This window comes from Lynx rufus, unplaced genomic scaffold, assembly GCF_022079265.1.
Source record: "Lynx rufus isolate CCGP_SWC_20201006 ecotype Redwood Valley unplaced genomic scaffold, mLynRuf1.p SCAF_30, whole genome shotgun sequence".
In the NCBI taxonomy this organism is placed as follows: domain Eukaryota; kingdom Metazoa; phylum Chordata; class Mammalia; order Carnivora; family Felidae; genus Lynx; species Lynx rufus.
The window spans coordinates 304,695-329,326 of NW_025814846.1; the positions used below are offsets into that span (position 1 = coordinate 304,695).

The window sequence follows — 24,632 nt, forward strand, 5'->3', positions numbered from 1 at the left end:
GCTGCTGTGAAAATTGATTAACATATTGAGAGCTCCTAGTACAGTTCCTGGCACAGGATAATCACTCAATAAATGTTGCCTATTATTTTTATTATATGCCAACAACAGAGAAAAGCCAAACCATACTACCAACTGGTTTCAAGATAGCTACAATGAAAGTAAAAGCATTGTAAGAGTTATGCTAACACTAAAAGAGAAAATAGGTAGGGCCAAATAAGGAAACACTGGAAATCTATGATGCTGAATTTTGATACCAGGACTGAAAAAAAAAATGTTGCAAAATCTTTGCCAGTAACAGTTCAGCTGTTGAACAATGCAGGTATCTGGCTCTGTCTGGGTGAGATAACCAACCAATGTTTTTAAAAAGTCTTAATGTCATTCATGATCCAAGCATCCCTGATCTCTGGCCTCATGGACATGGAAACAGAAAAACATATGAGCAAATGCAGTTGACTGAGCCCTGTGCTTTTTCTTAAAAAAAAAAAATGGCTTTGTGATTTATGGTTCACCAGGGCATTTAAGAAGCTAGATATTTCTGGTAAAGAAAAAAATTGCCTGGGGGCACCTGGCTGGCTCAAGTCACTAGAGCATAAGACTCTCGATCTCATCAGTTCAAGCCCCATGTTGGATGTAGAGCTTACTTTTTTTTAAAAAATTGCCTAACCACAAAGCTGCAGACACATTTCTCAGAGTTTTCAGAAGTTTGTTTGCTAAACCTGGTCTATCCTGTAGATACATTTGTGTTGATGATGTGAAAGAGAAAAGTCCCAGACGATGAGGGAATGATTTTATTCAGTTATAGGTAGAATATTTATTAATGAGGAATACATCACAGAAAAATGAGGGAGTATGGGGGTTTACAGAGACAGGTAAACAAGGGAGTCATCTGCAAGTCTTATGGGAGTCATTAGGAAAGATGGAGATGGGTCTTATTTAGAATAATATGCCAGGGTAAGATGGTACCTTGAAATTCACCTTTTCCTGGAAAACAGAAGAGGGCAGCGTTCTTAAACATTACTGCTTTCTGGGGAGCACATGGCTCAGATAAACTTCAACACTGTCATTTTCCCCTTTTGGTCAAGACAAGTATTATCCTCAAGCAACTCAGAGGCGATTGTAAACTTCCCAAGTATAGTGAGAGCAGGGTCTTTAGCACTCTTGGTGCTGATCCTTTAAAACCAGTTGAACCATCTGTTGAGAGATAGTGGCTAAAGTCAGTTGTTTTAGGGTTTGGAGCTCACACATCTTAAAAGAAGGAAGACTAAAATAGAACAAAAATTGATATAAAAATTTATATTAAAGAGCCAAGCAAGAACTGAACCCTGAAAGGTAACCAGTCAAGTGGATTCTAAGACATCAATGGAGGAAAATCTTTGTTTTGCAGCACCACTCATACAGCTAAGATGTCAGCACTCTTGGTGACACTGTTCATAGTCTAGGTTACTTCTCATATAAGGACATGCACAACCTTAGCATCTCTTCAGACATCCTTCATATTGTAGGTGGCAGCTTGTTCAAGGAGAATTCCAGTCATACATGGTCTGCTGTGGTAACCAGTTCTTTTTTATTTTTATTTTTTATCTTAGAGAGAATGAGAATGTGAGCAGGGGAGAGGGGTAGAGGGAGAGAGAGAAAGAGAGAATCCGAAGCAGGCTCCATGCTCAATGTAGACCCAATGGGGGGCTCAGTCCCACAATCCTAGGATCATGACCTGAGCCAAAATCAAGTCCAGCATTCAACTTACTGAGCCACACAGGCACCCCATGACCAGTTCTTTCAGATTTATATCAAGTCAACGGGCTTTAGCTTACAGGGCTGCTTCAGATCCTGAGAAGACACCAAGCTGTAAGGCAACATAGGGTCCTGATAGGGACTTGAGCATTCAAGTTTTAGCTCTTGATGACTCCAAGTCAGAAGGGAGGAAGAAAAATTGGAAAAGTTAGCTTGGAGGATATTAGCCAGATATTGAAGAAAACTGGAAGAATAGATAATTTAGGAAGGATCAACAATTTGGGCACGATAACAGGGTCCAGTCCAATTTGCAAAGAGATACCAAAACTGGTTCTTCCACATGAGGAAGGAAGTCAATTACATCTCTACCACAGAAGACAAAGTTTGCATACTTATCAGTAACCTGCAGTTTATAAAGAGATGAGAGCTCAAAAACAATAACTATATTCTGATAACCTGAAATCCTGTGCTATAGATGACATAGAGTTTTCCTTTGAAACACAAAATTTCTCTAAACAGCCACCTCCCTTCTAATCAAAGATAATCTCAAAGGAAGATTATTCTTGAACTCAAGATAAGGCTGGTCCCAGAGGCAGCAAAAGAAAACACAGATAAATTGAAGTTCAACAAAATTAAAAACTTTTGTGTATCAAAGAAGATTATCAAGAAAGTGAAAACACAACCTACAGAATGGGAGAAAATATTTGCAAACTATATATCTGATAAGGGTCTGGTATCCAGAATATATAAAGATCTCACAAAGCTCAAGAACAAAAAGCTCAATTTAAAAATGAGCAAAGGACAGGGCACCTGGGTGGCTCAGTTGGTTGAGCATCTGACTTTGGCTCAGGTCATGACCTCACAGTTCACCTCTCTGCTGATAGCTCAGAGCCTGGGACCTGCTTCAGATTTTGTCTCCCTCTCTCTCTGCCCCTCCCCCAATCATGCTCTATGTCTTAAAAAAATAAACATTAAAAAAATTTTTTTAAATGAGCAAAGGACTTGAATAGACATTTCTCCAGAAAAGATATACAAATGGCTAACAGGCATTCAAAATGATGTTTGACATCATTAGTCATTAAGGAAATGCAAATCAAACTCACACCCACACCCACTAGGAGGGCTAGAATTAGAAAAAAAAAGAAAGAAAGAAAGAGAAAATAACAAGTGTTGATGAGGATGTGGAGAAATTGGAACCCTTGCACATTGCTGGTGGGAATGTAGAAAACAGCTTGGCTGTCCTTGAAAGTTAAATGTAGAATTATCATATGTTCTAGCATTTCAGTTCTAAGTATATGTTAAAAAAAAAACAGATACTCAAAACAAATACTTGTACACAAGTATTCATAGCAGCACTATTCACAATAGCCAAAAGGTAGAAACAACCCAAATGTCCATCAATGGATGAATGTATAAACAAAATGTGGTATATACGTACAATGAAATATTACTCAGCCATAAAAAGGAATGAAGCACTGATATATGCTACAACATAGAGGAACCCCAAAACATTATGCTAAGAGAAAGAAGCCAGACACAAAAAATCATATATGGTATGATGTCACTTACATGAAATATCCAGAATAGGTAAATCCTTAGGGACAGAATGTAGATTGGTAATTATCAGGATCTAGGGGGAGGGAAGAGTAGGGAATGACTGCTTAATTAGTTCAGAGTTTTCTTTTGAGGTGTGAAACTGTTTTGGAACTAAACTGGGGTGGAAGTTGCACAATACTATGAATGTACTAAATGCCACTGAATTATATAGTTTAAAATGGTTATTTGAGAGGTGCCTGGCTGGCTTAGTCTGGAGAGCATGTGACTCTTGATCTCGGGGTCATGAGTTCAAGCCCCACATTGAGATTACTTAAGAGATTAATAAATAATTAAAAAGTAATAAATAAAATGGTTATTTAATATTGTGTAGATTTAACCTTAATCAAAATTATTTAAAAATAAAAATTGGCCTCATTAGATTTAGCCTGATTATTTATATAGTTGTAGCAAGAATGGTAACTTACCATATAGACCTTCTTAAGCTTGTTTTGCTGGAAGTTTTCATAGGAAATCTCACTTTGAGGGGACCTGGGTGGCTCAGTTGGTTAAGCATCCGACTTTGGCTCAGGTCATAATCTCATGGTCTGTGAGTTCAAGACCTGTGTTGGGCTCTGTGCTGACAGCTCAGAGACTGGGGCTTGCTTCGGATTCTGTGTCTCCCTCTCTCTCTGCTCCTCGCCCCCCCCCCACACACACACACTCTCTGTCTCTCTCTCTCAAAATGAATAAACATTTAAAAAAAAATCTCACTTTGGTGTTTTAAAAGCCTATTACAGCTAGGAAGCCAAGCTAAGAAGATTTTACCTGCAGTAATTATAAATTTGGGACAATTCTTGGGGCCTCTCTTCTCTCTTCTTGGGGTCCCCAGAATATCCTAAGTTTCCAGGGCCTGCCAAGAAGTAACCTTCCTTATTCACTTGGAAGGCTGGGAACTCTGTAAGCCAGGTACCAGGTACCAAGCTAGTTTTTCCAAGAGGGCTTTGATGCATTGCTCAATGAAGTCAACCTTAGTTCCTTAAAAGTGTCTGATCATATCCGATTCAGTGAGCATCATTCACAAATATGACATTCCAGGCAAGGCCTTAGATATATAACCAATGTTTTCCAATCATGTCCTGATAACAGGTGGGACAGATAGTTATTATTGAACTTAGGCAGATAATTACATTGCTATGGAAGTAAGAGTGCTCAATAAGAGTTTCTGAATCCTGGAGGGCTCAGGCAGGAGGAATAAGATATCATTTGTAAGTGTGTCATTTCTGTTTGCAAAAGCATGGCTTACTAAATGATTATGAGTTATAGATAGCATAAGAGAAAAGAGAAATGAGTTGCCTATACATCCAGAAAATAGAACATTAAGGGGCGCCTAGGTGGCTCAGTCAGTTAAGTGTCCAACTTCTGCTCAGGTCATAATCTCACATTTCGAGAGTTTGAGCCCTGCGTTGGGCTCTGTGCTGACAGCTCAGAGTGTGGAGCCTGCTTTGGATTCTGTGTCTTCCTCTCTCTCTGCCCCTCCCCTGCTCGTGCTCTGTCTCTCTGTCAAAAATAAGTAAACATTAAAAATTTTTTTAAAGAGAAAATAGAACACTGAAACATCAACAATATTCTTTTTTTAAATTGAAACATAGTTGACATATAATTTTACATTAGTTTTAGGTGTCCAACTTAGTGATTCCACAACTCTATAGGTTATGCTATGTTCACAGGTGTAGCTACCATCTGTCACCATGCAACACTATTGCAATATCATTGACTGCATTCCCTATGCTGTGCCCTTTATTCCCATGACTTATTCATTCTACAACTGGAAACCTGTACCTCCTACTCTTCTTCACCCATTTTGCCCACCCCCGCCCCCTCCCTTCTGGCAACCATCAGTTTGTTCTCTGTATTCATGGGTCTGTCTGCTTTAAAACATCCGCAATATTCTAAACAAAATCCACAATCAGCCCTCATCAGTCTCATTCAGGCCTATATAATTAGTTCTTGTTCCTCTCGACCTTGCATTAACAGTCTCACTAACCCATCGACTTCTCAACTAGAGTTCTTGATATCCTGATTCAGTTCACTGGTATGGTCTCAAAGTTGTTTACACTATACCATAAAAAGCCTGTACTCAACAATACTTGGCAAAAATCCTTTTCCATGGGGCTCTGAGGTAGTCTTTCTTTGTTGAAGATGAAGCACTCTGGCTTGTACCTGATTGCAAGTGCTCTCAGGAACACGTCAGATTAACTTTAAATAATAATATACCATGAATATACTGAGCATATAGTTAGAATATACCCAAAGCATATCAAGAATATCAAGTAAAGAGATTCAGTAAACTGGAGTATCTATATATTAATAAAATTCTGTAGGTAAGTGCTAAGAATTCCCCAATTGAAACTAATGGCCTAGTAGATGCTAGATTCAAAATAAAGAAGCAAAGTTGAGATGAAGTTAATGTTTAAAAAATGTTTAAATTATTGAAAACTCTATACTGTAGTCAACTAATATCTGGCAAAGCAGCGCAAGGACTCTGATAAATAGAAATATATCATGGCCAGTGACGACACAGAAGGATCTTTAGGAATTTCCTATACAACATACAATTTCTGAAATACTTATATTAATAATATTTTGCCTATACCAGTTTCACCTAGGGAAGGCTGAACATCTCTTCTGATGTGGCAACTCTTCCCATGCATCTCATCAATAGTAATGTATCAAATAAACCTAATTATTTCTAGAACATCTCTTTTTATAAAGTGAAAGAACAAACCCTTTGTGATTTTTCCAGGGCCTTCCAAGATTTGATTAAGATAAGTTGATGGATTACTGAAAAATACTACTTGGTTCCCTATTTAACCACAATGATTATAAAAGATTTTTAACATAAACATAGGATGCAATATGACCATAAGGAACCTCATCTTTTTCCTAAGAAAAAAGTCTTTGTTTCCTTAAATAACCAAGGACATCATAAAGTCAACATAAACCATATAAGGTTATTCTAGTAAGACACAAAATCTTTTTTTATTGAGGAGCATTACTTAGTGAAGCAAAACCTTTACAACCTGTTATTTGAGAGAAGACAAATAATCAAAAAAATTAGCATGTTAAAATGAAAAGCAAATTCTAGTTTTGCATCAGTATAATATTTAATATTGAAGTTATTTTTGGAAATCTAATAAGCCCATCAAACCTTAGCCAACTTTGATCTCAACAAATAAAATTCCCTTTCTATGAATCTTCTACCAATTTCTATATGCATACACATCCTTTATAGTACAACTTCTGTAAGTGGCCAAAAAGAACATGTTCATTAACCGAACCAAATACATGCAGTTTCTCTGTAGGATGTAAAAATAAGAAGCAAAAGCATATAAACCCGAAATTATGCCTAGCAATTAATGCATTCTCTCAGTTAGAAATGGTCTAGGGATCTAATGAATATCCATTAATTAACTCAGTTTAATACCACCCAAAGTTTTTAGTTACCTAAAGATCTTATAAATTCTCTTCAAGCTGATATACTACAAAACATAACTACTGTTAAAGTTCATCACAATAATGACTCAATTAATCTAAACAAATTTGTTTGTCGTAGTCTCAAACATTTAGTAGAGGTAATGTTAGCTCAATTAATTAATGAACCTGTATAAATTTAGGAAGAATATATTTAAGTAGAATAAAAATCTACATGTATGTTATACTTAACATGTATAAATTAGAAAAGTCATAGCTGATTTTAGTAAACCAAATTTATTAAATCAGTCTTATCTGCCAAAGACTTACCTAAATTATGCCAACTTGAATTCTTAAATTCAACAAACTGAGTTTGTTTCTATAGGAATACTTTTAGCACATTAAAAGTCTTGAAGTTTAATGTCCTTATTTTCTGAAAATTTTAGGAAGATTCTACTTATGTAAGCAGTTATTTCTATAATCTAATGAGAATAGAGCTCCTTTAAGAAAATATTAGGAAAATATTACATGCAAAGACCTTTCTGAATTACAGACAACATCGTCATCATTATTATTATTCAAACTATCATGATAGGGAGGATGTTCATTAACAAAGAACATCTCAAAAGAAAGAAAGGGGGCCAGGAGTCTTTTAGAGGCAAGTATTCTTCTTTATATGCCATGTTATTTCTGATTGCTTTCTTTGTTTTTTGGTTTTGTTTTTCTGTACTTATGACTTGTATCCCTAACTTAATTATAGGCTCTGAGGGGAAAAAATATGTCCTATATTGATTTGTATTTCTCCTCCTCCCCATCTCCCTCCTCTTATTCACTTTTTATTGAAGTATAATTGACATATGATGTCCTGTTGGTTTCAAGTGTACATGATAGTGATTTGACATTTTTATACATTATGAAATGATCCCCAGAATAAGTCTAGTTACAGTCTGTCACCTTATGAAGTTATTACGATATTATCTATATTCCCTATGCTGTATGCTACTCTTTCTGCCTAACACTTAATGTTCCATCTCACCTATCCAAAAGTTATTGATGTTTCTCTTTTTTGATATGCTAAACAGTAGACTTATAAAATGTAAGCTTTTCATAATTGGAAAATAGCATCCAAAAACTTTCAAAGTCATATATTTACCTCTTATTTACAAAGAATTCATGGGTGGGCAAATCTTTTTCTCTTATTGGTTTCTTCCTGGTTTCGTATCTAAGGCCAAGCTTTGTTTTGCTTTGCTTTGCTTTTTTTTTTTTTTTTTTTTTTTTTTTTTTTTTTTTGCTGGGTGATCACTGAATTCACCTGCATGAGAAAATTCAATGCTTAGTGATATTTTTTACCAACTTCCTGCTCGCCAATGTACCTGTCTCATTGACTCAGCCTATAAACCAGGGTATTGTTCAGAATATGAAATGTTATTATGGACGAGGTTTCATGAAGAATTTTATGCAATGTGTAGGTACTAGAAAGATCTTATAATCTCATAGTACCAAAAATGCTCTTTTAAATGATGCTCATGCTTAGAATTCCATTTCAATTAAAATATCAGGGAGAACTTGGGGAAAAAACAGGCTGGATATTTAAAGTGTCTGTGGAAGCTAAGGACATTGAAGCATTTAGGATGAGGCCTTAAAAATAAGTTATAATACACTTTTGATGATAAAAGAATGCTTTTTTTTTACATCTACTCAACAAGACTTAATGGCAACATAATAAAAAGAATAGGCTAATAAGAGTAGGTTACTCATAATAAAAGAGTAGGTTAATGTTGACAAGAGGTTAAAGTGACACAGTATCACCAATAAAAATGTGAAAAGACACCAGTGAAGTCAATGAAGACAATTTTAGTGAAGGAAACAAAATAACTTTAGAGGAGGCTGCCTCAGAAAGGCAACCACATGTAGAATGTTTGTACATTCTATATTCAGCTTTTAAAGCAACAAGTGCAAAAACTTACAGAAAGGAAGGAAGGAATGAAGGAAGGGAGAAAGAAAGGGAGGAAGGAAGGAAGGAAGGAAGGAAGGAAGGAAGGAAGGAAGGAAGGGGAAGGAAGAGGAAGGAAGAGGAAGGAAGGAAGGAAGGAAGGAATAAAGAAAGAAAGCAATTCTAGTTTATGTCATAGGATCAGTACAGACTCCAGTCTCCATCATCTTCTACATCTGGCTGAGCAAGATGGTCTTTAAGGCCCCTTCTAGATTCTACCTTTCTTCAAGTCCTATAAGGGACATTCAGTGTTGATCATGATGAGCCCAGGGTACTACAAGATTTTTAAATCATTCCTGAATCATTAGAGAAAAGTTCTGTTTTGACCAATATAGTTATAATATTATAATTCTTTGAAAATCTGGGATCCTAAATGAAAAATGTTACCAATCCACCTGAATATTTAGCTTACCAAAACACTTCATCCCCTGATCACTCTGGGCCAATTTACTATATATTCTTTGTAGGTAGGTTTTTGTTTTTCTCAAAAGAAAGGGGAATTGTAAGGGAATAGATCTCAAGGGTTAGATCCTTGGCTGTAAAGACTCCCTTGGATTGCTTTTGGCTGTTGGCTGTAGCAACTTGTTTTCTTACAGAGATGAAGCATCTGGTTTTTGTTATCTCAATGATGCTGTCCTGGGAATATTACGATTGCGACGGAAATTTGACCGTATTCTCTATGTGGATTTGGATCTGCACCATGGAGATGGTAAGCCCTTCACATTCAAAGGTGCTTTGCTGCTAGGACAGAAGGTTTTTATCAGTGAAGCTGCTTCTAGGTGACTGGTAAAAGGATAAATGCCTGTTACTTTTGAAATTTTTCTAATTGAGAATCCTGAAGTAGGTAGAATAGATTCTTCTAACTGATGTAATTCTTCTTTGCTAAGCAAGATGCTTTAAAATACCAGGTTTTTTATAATTTCCCCTCACCTCTCCTCCACTAGCAAATTTCTCCTGTATAGAACATTAAGAAGTAGAAATCCTGTCTAGTGTACACTCAGTGCTCAGTCACCTCCCTCAGGCCACTTCCACAGGTTCTAAGTGAAATCTTCAGTTAGACAATCTTGATGCTTCCCTTAAGATTGAATCAGTGTATGATGGAATAACATTCAGAATTTTTCACTGATAGGGATACCAACTCATGTAGTAATCAGAATCTGCACCACTTTCTTTGTATTACTAAAATATTTAGTGCTACACAAACTCAGGACATCTCCTCTAACTTTTAACAGCAGCAGAATCTTGATTCACCTTACCCCATTAATGCCCTTTCAGAAGACTTCACCAAAAGGATGTTACCCAAAACCTCCTATGTACTTTCCATCTACAATGTAGAGCTTCAGTGACAGTTACCCACACTCTGCTTCTTTAATACATCCTGTGTGTGCCACATGCTTCCATTGATCTAGGATCACTTAGCTGGTAAAATTAATTAAGGATATTCCCTAGTCTCCCCCACATCAGTGACTGCTGCTTCCCTGTTTCCAGGGATTTTTGGAGACAAACTAACATAATCAAGGTATAAGTGAGGAAAATAATAGCATATGACAGAGGCTAGAATCAGCTCTCCTGCCAAAACAGAAAAAGAAGGAAGAACTTGTGAGGAAAACCTCCCCAAAGAGTTCACCTAGATGGATGCTACCAAGGAATGGTGACAGAAAATTGAAGGCAACAGAGAAAGGCAAAGAGTTAAAGCAGCCAACATACTACTTTGAGAACCATGTCCACCAAATATCTGAATACTTAGCCAATGCAAAACACAGCCTTGTTCAAAAACCTTCAGAGACTCCTTATTGCTTATAACAAGAGTAACATTTGGCCCATGGCTTGTTTTTGTATGGCCAGCAAGTGAAGACTTTATTTTTACATTCTTACAAGGTTGTAAAGAAAACAAAGTGCAGTAGAGACCATGTAGGCTCTGCAAAGCCTAAAATATTTGCCTCTTGGTTTGCTAACTCTTGGCCCATAGCATTGGTTCTCAAACCTGCATATGTAGCAAGATGACCTCTGGGAAGCCTGTTTTAAAATGCAGAATTCTAGGCCCCATCCACCAGATATTCAAATCCAGTAAGTCTGGTATGCAATGCCAGATCTACATTTTAGCGACACTCTGGCTGTTCCACAGGCCACACTTTAAAAAAAAAAACAGTGCTCTTCAAGTTAAAGTCCATATTCTTTACCCTGTCTTTTGAGGTCTGCCTGAAAGAGACCTTACCTCCTCTCTCCAGTCTCCTCTCTCACTACTTGCTGTCTAGGCTACTGTACTCAGTGATCCCCAGACATGTCTCAGTATTCCCACCTCTCTGACTTTGCATTACTTTTTCCTAATTTAGTTTTGCTTTTTCTTCCAAGTTCTACCCAGGAGCTCAAATTCTAACACTAGCAGATTTGCCCTGACTACTCCAACCCCAGTGTTCTCTTCCCTCCTCAAGTCCTATATTGTTTATATCGCTGATTTGATATTTAATTATATATTGTCTTGTATTGTTAGTTAAATCTTTAATGTGTCTGTGTCTTCTCCTCCCATAGAAACTTTCAGTTCCTCCAGAGCAGAGATCAAGTTGTTTACTTCTTTCTGTCCTGCACAATGGCTTGAACAAACAGAACTCTGCATATAGCAGTGGTTCAGTAAAATATTTGTTGAATGAATGAATGATTATGAAATTCAAACTATTAGTATCAGAGCTCAAGAATAGAATCAACTCTATTGAACCATGTAAGAATGAAATGACTGTCACCTGAAACCGTTCTTTCCATTTGCAATGTTATTTCTACACCATTTAGAGTTTCCTGCTTTAGCCAACTTTTATGGTGTGTTTCATTTCAGTTTATTTCCCCTCTTCAGCACCTCCCTTCCAGTGACCTCTGCCCCGCCTCCAAACTCTTACACATTTGGTTCATTTTAAATCTCCCATGATTCCATAACTAGCATCCTGTGGTGGCTTCACAAGCACTCTTAGCCTGTCCTCACCTTCCTTCACCTTCTTTTGTTTTCCTAACCACTGTTCTCTTTCACACCAAGCCCCATACCCTCCACCTATCTGTCTCTGTCCTTTTTTTAAAGTATGATTTGCTAACAATACCTAATGGCATTTCCCATCAGAGGAGATACAAATAGCTACTAAACATAAAAAGTGCTCAACACTCAGAGAAAGGCAAATTAAATAAGATCATTTTTTCTGCCTAAGGTTAAAAAGAATAATAACACCCAGTGCTAGTCAGGGTGTGAGAAAATGAGAACCCTCATATATCACTGATAGAAGTGTAAATTGGTTACCACCTTTCTGGATCAATAAATAATCAGGATTGTTATGAATTGTCCTTGTTTAATACTTCAGTCGCTAAGTTAAAATGCTATTTTAATATATTTTGTTTTGTTTTCTTTTGTTTACTTAATGCCTTGTGCCTGGAGCCTTTAACTGATTTTTTTTTATTTTTTTTTAACGTTTATTTATTTTTGAGACAGAGAGAGACAGAGCATGAACGGGGGAGGGTCAGAGAGAGAGGGAGACACAGAATCTGAAACAGGCTCCAGGCTCTGAGCGGTCAGCACAGAGCCCGACGCGGGGCTCGAACTCACGGACCATGAGATCATGACCTGAGCCGAAGTCGGCCGCTCAACCGACTGAGCCACCCAGGCGCCCCTAACTGATTTTTTTTTATTTTTTTTTCAATATATGAAGTTTATTGTCAAACTGGTTTCCATACAACACCCAGTGCTCATCCCAAAAGGTGCCCTCCTCAATACCCATCACCCACCCTCCCCTCCCTCCCACCCCCCATCAACCCTCAGTTTGTTCTCAGTTTTTAAGAGTCTCTTATGCTTTGGTTCTCTTCCACTCTAACCTCTTTTTTTTTCCTTCCCCTCCCCCATGGGTTTCTGCCTTTAACTGATTTTAACTGCCTCCCTAGGGCAAAACATAAGGCTTGGGAAATTCAAACATGCCTGTGATATACAAATATAGTTAATATTTTTCTAAGGTCTCTTTTGGCCTCTAATGAAGACTGAAAGCATTAAGCAAATGCAGCGACAGTTTCTTTATTTGACGTATAAAAAAGGATAGTACATGAATTTGCTAATAGTCCCTCCGTTTTACAGACGGACTATCTGAATATAGTATGACACTATGTGATTCTGGGAGGAAAGGTGTGGAGGTGGGCAGTACATTTATCTGAATAAGCAGTGGCTTGTAAGAGTTGTATCTTCTATCTCCCAGGCCTCTATACTAATTTTCTGCCTCTGTTAAAATGGAAAGGAGACTACTTTCTAGAAAAGTTCTTCCCACCACCATCTTTCTTCAAGCTTTAAAACTTTGTTATAAAGACACTATTAAGGGAAAAGGGCAGGACTCTCTTAGCCTTCCATGTTTTAGCAAGAAAGGTGTACTATAAGCTGCTTAGACTTTGGGTGAACTGCATTTATAACCAAATCTGTATCATAGAGAAGCACTTTATAATTAGGTTTTCACTACATAATGCCTAATGTTTGTATTGGTCATATTTTTCAAAGGGTTGCCACATTTTACTTCTTTGAGAAAAAAATCCCAAGAATTTAACTGGAACCACTAAAACAAAACATAAAACTTCCAAGATGGTGCCAGTCCTCTATTCAGCTCTGTTCATAATGCTTCGATTGTGAGCTTGAGCCTTCCCCACACTTTAGAAGAGGTTGTCTAAGGGAGCCTGGACATCCTGTTGCTTGGAAAGGAGAAGTCCAGTTATAACTTTCCATGAATGTAAAAAAGAACCCCAAAACTTCACTGGGGGCCAAAGTTCTACCTCATCCTGTACCAACAAGAGATCAAAGACTGGAGGGTTTTGTTCCTTTTATTCCTCAGCTTGTTAGTTTTATTATTGCTATCCTCTCTCTTACTTCCCACAGCTACTTCCTAGCATTTCAGTTGTTGAAAACGGGAGTTGCATATATGAAGTGATTATTCTGCTGTTTTTTTTTTTCCTCTGCTAGGTGTAGAAGATGCCTTCAGTTTCACCTCTAAAGTCATGACAGTGTCCCTACACAAATTCTCCCCAGGATTTTTCCCAGGCAAGTAATCTGTGTGCTCAGTATTACATCTGAGGAATAAATACTGCAGTTCTTCTATACATCTCTTATATTTAATATCTGGATAGTTACATGCTATTAATACTTCATTGGTGCTACTTTATCCAAAATTTTAACACAGGTCATTTCAGGCAACAATGATAGGAGGAATATAATACTGCTTCTTTTTCCAGATGATTTTTATGGACTGTCAACAGACAGCTCACTTACACTTACTGTCTTATCACATAGGACAGTGTAACTGTGTAACTCCTAACATCCTAATAAGTGCAATGATATATTAATATTCTATCAATCAAAGGCATATGAAAAGTCAAGCAAAGGAGTTAATCTTTTTGTCTAACTTGATCCAGCAAAACGGAAACTAAGTTTTTTCCCATTGTCTTCAGGTTTTCCTCTTTTCCCAACATTGTTTACAGAAGTTACTTCTCTATATTGTTTTTCTTAATTTCACACTCTTAGAAACCATAATTAATCTAAGACTGTTCTTCTACTTGGCCTTTTATTCTTTTACATTCCTATCAGAATCCTTCAAGTTGTCTAATGCTGGTATTCTTAAAACTGTTCATGGTGCTCCTCTCTTTCACAGGAACAGGCGACGTGTCTGATGTTGGCTTAGGAAAGGGACGGTACTACAGTGTAAATGTGCCCATTCAGGATGGCATACAGGATGAGAAGTATTACCACATCTGTGAAAGGTATGGCAGTAACACTGGCCCAGTAACAAGTGGATTGCATTTCTGTAGGATGAAATGGCTCCCAATCTTACAGAATTCTTATTTTCAAGGAACAATTTGAGAGAGAAAAAAAGAGCCACTGTACACCTATGTCACTTTTCTATACTGTATACTTATTTAATCCCTTGTGTAGGAGACCTGAGTTTTTGGAACAGAGCCACACTCTTGGTTTGATCTTACCTGCTGCCCCATATGATTAAGGTCTTCCCAAGAGCAGAGCTTTTAAGCTGTCCTGGGTTATCCCTTGCCTGCTACTTTCTTAGCTAAAACCTGTGCGTATGTGATTTCATTAGCCTGAGAAGGTTCATTTCAGTTTCCCATTATGGAGATCTGCTTCAATCCACTGGTGTGAATATTAGAAAATTCTTTATTATGAGTTCTTGAGTTCTATCCTTTGTGTTAAAATTGGGGTCAGAAATCTGTTCTTTTGAAACTATGTTTAAGGACTAAATTATAGCCACTTGTAGGAGGACAGTTTGGTGCAGATATGTAGACCATTAGGGCTGAAAAGCCCTACAGAACGGGGCAGGAGGTAAACCCATATTCATTTAAGTTGAGATTGGTCAGGTACAAATTCACTGCTGACATTGGCAGTAGAGAAAGTGAGTCTGACTAAAAGTCAGCAAGTCAGCATTACTTAAGGTAAGTAATGGGGATCAAGGTGCTTTTGATTCCTAGCCCCACTCAGTTCAGATTTCTCCCAACTTCTGGTGGACACAGGGACTTCCCAAAGGAGTCTGCACTGGCCATCATCACTGGGAGTTGTATAAACAAAGTAGAAGTATTAAAAAATAAAAACTTTATAAAAATAGAACTACCCTATGACCCAGCAATTACACTACTAGGTATTTATCCAAGGGATACAGGTATGCTGTTTCAAAGGGACACATGCATCCCAATGTTTATAGCAGCACTATCAACAATAGCCAAAGTATGGAAAGAATCCAATGTCCATCGATGGATGAATGGATAAAGAAGATGTGGTATATATATACAATGGAGCGTTACTCAGCAATCAAAAAGAATGAAATCTTGCCATTTGCAACTACATGGATGGAACTAGAGGGTATTATGCTAAGCGAAATTAGTCAGAAAAAGACAAACATTGTATGACTTCACTCATATGAGGACTTTAAGACACAGAATAGATGAACATAAGGGAAGGGAAGCAAAAATAATATAAAAACAGGGAGGGGGGACAAAACAGAAGAGACTCTTAAATGCGGAGAACAAACAGAGGGTTACTGGAGGGGTTGTGGGAGGGGGATGAGCTAAATGGGCAAGGGGCATTAAGGAATCTACTCCTGAAATCATTGTTGCACTATATGCTAACTAATTTGGATGTAAATTAAAAAAATAAAATTAAAAGAAAAAGATAATTAATTAATTAATTAATTAATGCTTCAAAGGTGCGTCTTAGCTCAAGAGATTTGGCAAGCCAAGTCATCATGCAGCAGCTCTAGCCTCTTCATGATTTTGATCATGTCCCCTGGCTACCTCTGTATTGTCAGACTGAAAAGGCCTTTATTTTTGGAGCCTTATGGTGATGGTTTTAATTGCCTTTCTTTGTTCCCCTCAGGCCCTGTTCTGTCCTTCTTGAGATGCGCAGATCAGAGCTGCTTATGTAACTTTACCAGTGAAGATATCCTGTGGTTCTGTGTAAAAGGAAAATTATTTTGTTTTTCTTTTAATCCCCTTCTTGAGGGTACTCAACATTTTGTTGTCCCTTTTTTGCCACAGCAGGAAACTAGGTTTTTCTCTTCAGTTTTCTGTCCACAGGGTTTCCTCTAGCTCTTTCCTGGGCCTTAATTGAAAAGTCAGCACCCATCATCCTGCAAGGATACTTTGTAATATCTGGCCTTCCCTAAACAGATTACCTTACACATGCCCCCATTGAAGCCCATAAAACCTCCTGAGATACACCTTTCTCCCCCATCAACTTGGCATTTAACTGCCTAGAAAAGCTGAGTAATTATCCCAGTACCCACTCCCAAGTAAGTCTACTGCTCACTCTTCAGTGAAAAAAATGTCTGTCTCTCCTTTATATTTTTTCTCTGTCCCTCTAAACCAGTTCCTACTACATGACAAAAAAATGTTTAACTCCATAGTAATCCATGTTTAAAAATAGCCTTGATATCAAACTTAATTAGAAGCATTTAAAAAGTGAACTTAGGGGAGCCTGAGAGGCTCAGTTGGTTAAGTGTCCAACTTCAGCTAGGGTCATGATTTCGTGGTTCATGAGTTTGAGCCCCGCGTCAGGCTCTGTGCTGACAGCTCAGAGCCCAGAGCCTGCTTCAGATTCTGTGCCTCCCTCTCTCTCTGCCCCTCCCCCACTCATTCGTTTTCTCTCTCTCTCTCAAAAATAAACATTAAAATTTTTTAATTAAAAGAACAAAAAATGTGAATTTAGCCCCAAAGAAAAGATCCATGGAACATGGAAGATCACATATGATTTCCCTTTACAGAAACCCCACTCTAGTGTACAGGATGCCAGCATTGATTAAAGATTCCCCCAACTTGCTTACTAAAGTACCAGACACTCATCAATTTTTAGTTCCCAGGTCCCCTTAAGCCTCATGGAGCCACACCACCAATCTACACAGTGTTCATCCGGAATAACAGGTTCAGTTTTCATTAGAGGTACAGTAATTTTCCCCCTTGATTTCTTTCAGAAGTCAAGTCTGGTCAGGGCATTATGTGAGGGCACCTCTGATTCCAAGGTGCCAGGAAGGCTTCCTGACCCAAACATCTCTCCCATTTCCCATCTGTTGACTAAAATTCCTTTAACAGGAAACACACTTTTATTCTATAATTAGAAATAGGCCTTAAAATGGAATTTTGCCATGACCTCTCCTCCTAACTTTCTGCCATAGATGTATGCTTTCACAGAGCTTTTCCTGATAGCAGATTGTGAAAGAGTTAGAGCATGAGCACGAGCACCCTGAGCATTCAGAGGAGCAGAAATTTGGTAAGTGGAGCAGTAGAGGGAAAGAGGCACAAGAAATAAAACAGTCTTTGCCAACTAAATAGTTTTGCAGAGGGTCAGCCCTGGTAACTGTATCACTTAGTTCCAGTCATTATGTTTTTGACTACTTGTAGTTTGTTGCTTGGAAACAGTCTTGCCCATTTTCCATTATGACCTCTGACCCATCTGCTTACCTCACAAGCTATAGAGTGGTTTACTCATGTAAAAAAGTCACTCAGTATATCTGCTCTCTCCTTTTAATCCTTTATGTTCCATGAGCCCACTGATTTTCTGACTCACTCCTTACCTGTGATAAATAAAGGATCTCTTATTGCTGGTTCACTTGAAAGATACTCTAATTTTCATTTGCCACTCAATTTCTAGTTTGCTCCTGAACTGCCTCTCCCTGTGGAATTCATGAGCCTTTTTCCTTTCCTTCCCTTCCCTTCCCTGTCTTCTCCTGTCCTCTCCTGTCCTCTCCTCTCCTTTCTTCCTATATGGCTTTTTCCTCTGCTATAGCCTTTCTGACTTTGCCAGCTATTCAGACAGGAACTTAATGGTTTCATCTTAAGGTTGAGCACACCCTGTTAATTTAAAAAAAAAAAAAACAAAAAGGAGGGGGGCGCCTGGGTGGGTCAGTCCGTTAAGTGTCTGACTTCAGCTGAAGTCATGATTTCACATCTCGTGGGTTTGTATCCCGCATCAGGCTCTGTGCTGACAGCTCAGAGCCTGCAGCATGCTTCAAATTCTGTGTCTCCCTCTCTCTCTGCCCCTCCCCTGCTCATGCTCTGTCTCTGTGTGTCTCTCTCTCAAAAATAAACTTTAAAAAAAGGAGGAGCTTAGGGTTTCTTTCTTGAAACCTTTACATGGACATTTTCAACACCAAAAGACTTTGAGTTCTATCTTATGTAAAAGATAATTTCAGTCAGAGATATGTAGGTCATTCAGTACTAATTTGGAAGGACAAGGGTCACTGATTCCCAGAACCTTCCCATAATTTTCATGGGAGCCACTGGAGTTGGTATTATAAATAGAACCCTGTTTTAACTAGCATAAAGGAATATCAACATTGTTCCTGTAACTACACCTCTTCCTTCAAATAGAAGCTATTGAGCAAGTAGAGAAATGACAGACTTATATTATATTCTTGATTTATATGAAAGCCCACCCCACCCAAGTCAGCCACATGCACACATACACACAAAGTTTGATGGGAGAGGAAGGCTGTTTTGCCAAAAGGAGAGATTGCTGGTTTCCAAGCTATGTCATCTGAAAGAGGAAACAGTGCTCCATCTATATTAACCTGTTCTTGCTCTCTAATTGTATCTGAATGCAATGTGAGATAGTCTTAATTTTAAGCTATTACCTAAAACACTGTGTTGATGACTTTGGGAGCATTTATAGTTGAAGACTATGGAATAGAACAACAATGACATGTACTTCCTTGCTGTTGGTTCAAGAGAGGTTTTGAAAAATAGTAGGGTACTGCTCTTTAAATCTTACAAAATGACCAAACTACTTGCCCACTGTGAACCGTTATAACATGTATGTAGTTTGAAGAAGAAATTCAGTGTTGTGCTCAAACTTCTTAGTTATCCTACCTATCATTTTATAGCCCTAACAACCAGAAAACATCCTTTACTAAGTGTCCAATTAGTATATACCTCATAGGAGAGCTATATACATGGTGCTTATAATGTGTATGGATACAAAATATATTGAAGTTGACAGTTCAACATTTTGAAAAAAAAAACTCATATTTTACTAAGAATATTCAAGTATTAACTTGGTAAGATAATTAAATACAGACACTGCATAAATATTTCACCAAAAGAAAAACACATTGTTAAACAGACGTGACAATGAATAGGACTAATGAAAGGCTCTATTAAACAGGACTTTTCATTCTATAGCAGTCTTTACATCCACATATGCAAAACTTTGCTAATAAGAGCTATCAACCCAACCAAAGAAACAATCTTATTCTGCTGAACTAGCATTCCTAATAGTAGTTTATTAAAGTAAGAATCTACCTGTATTTGGTCCTTGGTCTGTTTACCTTGAGTCTTATGGCTTATGTTCTATAGCTCAACATTGAAAGAAATCCTTTTTCCTCCTCAAAGACCACAGACCTAAAGAAAAATTTAAATTTTTTTTAAACATTTATGTATTTTTGAGAGACAGAAAGAGAGAGCATGAGCAGGGGAGGGACAGAGAGAGGGAGACACAGAATCCAAAGCAGGCTCCAGGCTCTGAACTGTCAGCACAGAGGCTGATGCGGGGCTCGAACTCACAAACAGTGAGATCATAACCTGAGCCGATGTCAGATGCTTAGCTGACTCAGCCACCCAGGCGCCCCTGACCTTTTCTTTAGAAAAATTCTAACGTCCCAGGAGTGAAAAAAATCTTAATGTTTTTGCCTTCTTTATTTTATGAGAGAAATATTATACTACTGTCTTGTAAATAGTTTTTTTATAGCTCTTCAACTCCTAATTTTAAATGTTAATTCTACTGTGCATGGGCTAACCAGCATAGACTACACAGAAAGAACTTGTTCTCTAGGGCAACAGCAAGCTCATTAAAGGAATGGCTCATTTAAGCCTAAGTTTTTATTCCTTTAGGGAATTCCTTTGTCCATCTATACTGAGTTCCACTGCTATCCAACAAGGAAGAGAAAAAATATATTATGTCTCAGTAGTATATATTTATTGTGTGAGCCAAAATTCACCTCTCTGAAGTCACTCTGACCTCCCTACAAAAGAACTGAGCACCTCAAGTCATCTTAAAAGATTTTTTAAACATTAACAAAAGTAAAGTGGGGGAGCTATCATGCAACGTAGGAGATTTGTGTATCTTTAAGTGTAATAACACTGTTTTATTCATTCATTCTGCAAATATTTATTGAGTGTCTGCTTTATGCTGGCACTGTACCTAGGTACTGATGGTGGTAAACAAGACAGATTAGGCTCACATACCGGGAGCACTTGCCTGTGCCAGGAATTGCACTAAACATTTATTTGATCCTTTTAATTTGATCCTTATAGCAATGTATAATCTACAATGCCTACAAAGGTAGGTACTCTTAGTCCCATCTTAAAAATTAGAAAACTAGAGCTTAGAAAAATTGATTTGCTTAAGGTCACACAGCTAGTAAGTGGTTAAGGCAGAGTTTGAATCCATGTGTATCTGCCTGTTAACCATTCGCTACCATGTCCCCAAAGTGTCATCTAGAAGTATGAATTTTTTCCACAAGGAAAAATTACCATCCCAAAGACTTCTTGGAAACTTTTATCTTAGAGGATTACAGAAAACCCCTTAAAAAAAAAACCACTTAAGTTTATGCAAATGAGCCGCATGATTTGTAGTATACATAATTCATTGTGTTTATGTTTGTGAAAGTGCAACTTAGGTTTTGGGGGAAAAATAGAATCTCCTAATCCTGAGGATTTAATTTGTAATTTTATGGATAGAAAACAAGAATAAATAATGCCAGATTTCACTTCATAGGTTTTATTTTTTTAATGTTTATTCATTTTTGAGAGAGAGAGAGAGGGAAAGAGGAAGAAGCAGGTGGGGGGGGGGGACAGAGGAACCAAAGTGGGCTCTAAGCTCATAGCAGTGAGCCCAATGAGGGGCTCAAACCCATAAACTGTGAGATCATGTCCGACACTCAGGCAACTGAGCCACCCATCTGCCCCTACCTCTTAGGTTTCAAATTCCTAATTAAAGTTTGAAAACATGGAGATCCTGTAAATCTGCTTTTTCCTTTGTTTTCAATGGAGAAAATCCTGAGTTTCTGCTTTAGAAAGTGAGTAGTGTCACCTGTCATTTTAAAGAGGTCTTGCCATGAAATTACATCCATTTCCTATGTGGTTTTTTAGATTGGTATTGCTAAAGATTTTTAACATTATGCATTTTTGCAACTGTAGGCATAATTTATATCATCTCTTGGTCTTGGCAGAAGGCCATATCTACGTATAAGGTAGAGATTCTTCATCCATGCTATAAGCCATTCATCCAATACCAATGGAATAAAATGAGAACCAAGGGACATTACTAAACGACATTTAAGTGAAATGTCTCCATTCACTATTGACTTTTAATGTTAATATTTAAAGAAGAGATACTTTAATGATGATAAGTCTTCCTTTCATCGTAATGATACATCATCTAGAATTTATCTTCCACTTGGGACTCCAAACTCCTTATCATTCAATTTTACAATGAGGTAGATAGATCCTCAATGAAAGAGTGAAAGAAAACCCAACAATTATAGCCTACTGCTTTGGGCTTGGTGATATGGCAAAAGCAATACAAGTACATGTTCACACATAAATATTTTAAGCAATACAAATATTTTAAACTTTTTGTTAAGTTTATTTATTTATTTCTGAAAGAGAGGGAGGAGGGGCAGAGAGAGAAGGAGAGAGAGAATTCAAAGCAGGCTCCACACTGTCAGAGCAGAGCCCAACACAGGACTTGATCTCACAAACTGTGAGCTCATGATCTAAGCTGAAATCAAAAGTTGGACACTTAACTTACTGAGCCACCCAGCCACCTCATAAGCAATATAAATATTTTTAAATTATCTTTCATTTGATGAGAATGGAAGAATTCTCTAGAAATTGACATTTAAGAATGAATATTTAGATAGCCTTACATTTTTATCACAATCTGAGAGCTGGTAAAAATTCTTTACAAAATTATTCTACTTCTCTTCAGTTGGATCACAGCTACCACCCTGATTATCACTGGCTCACTTTGGCCCAGTGAAAAAGGCAACAGATGCTGCTAATTCGTTTTCTAAGCTTTACGCTTTGAAGTCAGCCCTCTATAAGTAAGATATTTGTATTAAATGCTTTTTGATGAACTTCTATCCTGCCTCTAAGTGTATGGCAGATGTAAAATTGCCTATTGTTTCTGGAAGATGGATGACTCAGACACTAAATTAAATTCACTGTTAATGTTAACCACAGGTGAAAATGAGGCCAAAGTGGGCCATTCTTTTATTATTCCTAGTTTGATGTGTCTTTTAAAATGTTAAATTCAAAAGATTTTATGTGCCTAAGAATATAGGATAATTTGGAGGGAGGATACTGAGTTCAATTATCTACATTGTCCTATACCCTCTGTCAGTGAGCTCACCCTGCCTATCCCCAGTACTTAGTTAGGGTTGCAGTGGAGAACTATTTTTTCCCTGACTGATCATTTGAGCTTTAAATCCAGGTGGTTAGAGGGACAGTTCTTCTATTATTCTACTTTCCCTCTTGGCCAGTGTCTTTCATGACCAATTAGTTCCTAAACTCCTGCACCAAGTAGCCCTGACACTGTGACAGCCCCCTACTCCAGTAAACAGTCTTCACAGGTGATATTTTTTTCATTTAAGTCAAGGACAATCTCCTGGAATTCTATGGGTTTGTTCTGTCACTCTGGTGTGTACCTTTTCTTCTCTCTTCTTAGTGCTGAATGATCCCTACCCCCTGGAGAAAGTGACCTGATTCTTCCAGAGCAGTTTAATAGGTTCTGATGCTAGAACATGCTCTGAAACTATTCAGAAACAGGAAGACCCTGCTTGTAAATGGAAATCCAGGGCTGCTCTGAAAAGAATTCTAAAATTGACAGTATCTGTGCTTGATAGAATGTTCTGACATCAGAATCATATTACTCCTTTCATCTGCTGTCCACCATGTAGTCCCTACCCCCATCCTAATCCCCCCCAAAATATTCTTTTATCACTGCTCTGTCCCTTCAGTCTGGCCTACAAAAACTACCCTTTAGGCTTTGCTTTCACATGTTCTAGCTTTGCATGACTGTGCCTGACACTGCCATTCACACAGCAGGTGCCAGCACTGATGACCTGCCTCGTTGTGTTCTGTTGACATGAACTGCACAGAGATTAGGTTAAATCTGGTGTCCCCCACCTGACAAAAAAGCCCGATGCTATGTTTGGCTGAGCTTTGCTCTCTGTGCACTGTTACCCACTGCAACATCAGAAAAGAGACATACCCATTGGTGCTTAAAGAAAAACCAAAGAAAAGACTCCTCAGAAAATGCCATATTGAATAACCTGCTATCAAGTTAACAAGTGAAAGGGTATGTTTATGTGCCAGGCACTAAAGGCAATGTGTTTGCCTAGAGACTATGCAAGTGCAGCTGAGGAGTGAGCTGGAGGGAAAGGGGTTTATGTGTACCGACTCGAAGCAGAAGAATCCTGAAGAGAAAGGTGATGGATGTAGCAGTAGGGGTGGGGGGGGGTCATATAAAATATATTAGGAATGAAAGAAAAATATCTATCCTATTTAAATATAGGAAAGCCTCACTAACTCAGCCTAATTAGAGGAAAATCTGTCTGAATCATGGAATATTTTTAAACGCATTTTTATTACTTTCAAGCACTGGACATGCTAGTAATTCAAACTAGACTAACAGCATCATACAGCACCTCAGGGAAGGAGCTTTAAGAATCATTGGCAATTAGCATATCAATTATTTCTATGTAAGTGGATGTGCACAAAGTGCACAAAAAGTTTATTCTCTTAAGTAGGACAAACATTCCCCAGTGCAATCCTGTTTACACCATTAATTTGCTTAGCTATCCCTTCTTATGCCAAGATAGATGTATGTAAGACATGCTTATTTCCTCAGGGAAGAATGAATCGCTTCTCTGTGTTTAGTCCAGTAACTAAGAAGCAGAGCACCACTTGATTGCTTTGGGATTTCCAGGATATGGAGTTTTGAATTTGCATACAGACTAGAGAGATTTCATATGGAGAAGATCTGGCAGCCATTGCTAGAGACCCAGTTTCCCCATCTGGATTTCATTGAAGTGATCTGGATTTCATCAAGCAACAGGACACTGATCCTAAATGATCTACCAGACACTCTAACATAGGCATGTTTAAAATACATCCTGCCCCAGAAAAATAACTGTTAAAATATGATGAGTTGGAGTTATTCTATGTGCAGTACTTTAAAGTAATAAAAATGCATTTCTTTTTAAGTCCCACAAAAACCATGCAATATCAAGTTAATGATGAAAATCAATCCCCAAACTGTTTCTCACACACCTCATTGTGTGACGGCATTGCAGAAATTTCCAATCATCTGGGAAAAGATATTTTATTTTGATGAGCTGCA

General features: G+C 37.8%; 1 protein-coding gene across 6 annotated transcripts in view; it reads left to right on the plus strand.

Moving 5' to 3' along the window:
• The window catches only part of HDAC8 (histone deacetylase 8), a 228,725-nt gene that overhangs the window by 51,824 nt on the left and 152,269 nt on the right, over positions 1–24,632 (plus strand). For 5 of the 6 annotated variants that reach the window (XM_047092498.1, XM_047092499.1, XM_047092502.1 and 2 more), the window contains 3 exons: positions 9,328–9,440; positions 13,698–13,775; positions 14,383–14,491. In XM_047092498.1, the coding sequence (XP_046948454.1) occupies positions 9,328–9,440; positions 13,698–13,775; positions 14,383–14,491 (300 nt within the window). Of the gene's footprint in view, positions 1–9,327; positions 9,441–13,697; positions 13,776–14,382; positions 14,492–16,109; positions 16,745–24,632 lie in introns of those variants that run through there. The other variant, XM_047092503.1, reaches the window with a different exon arrangement.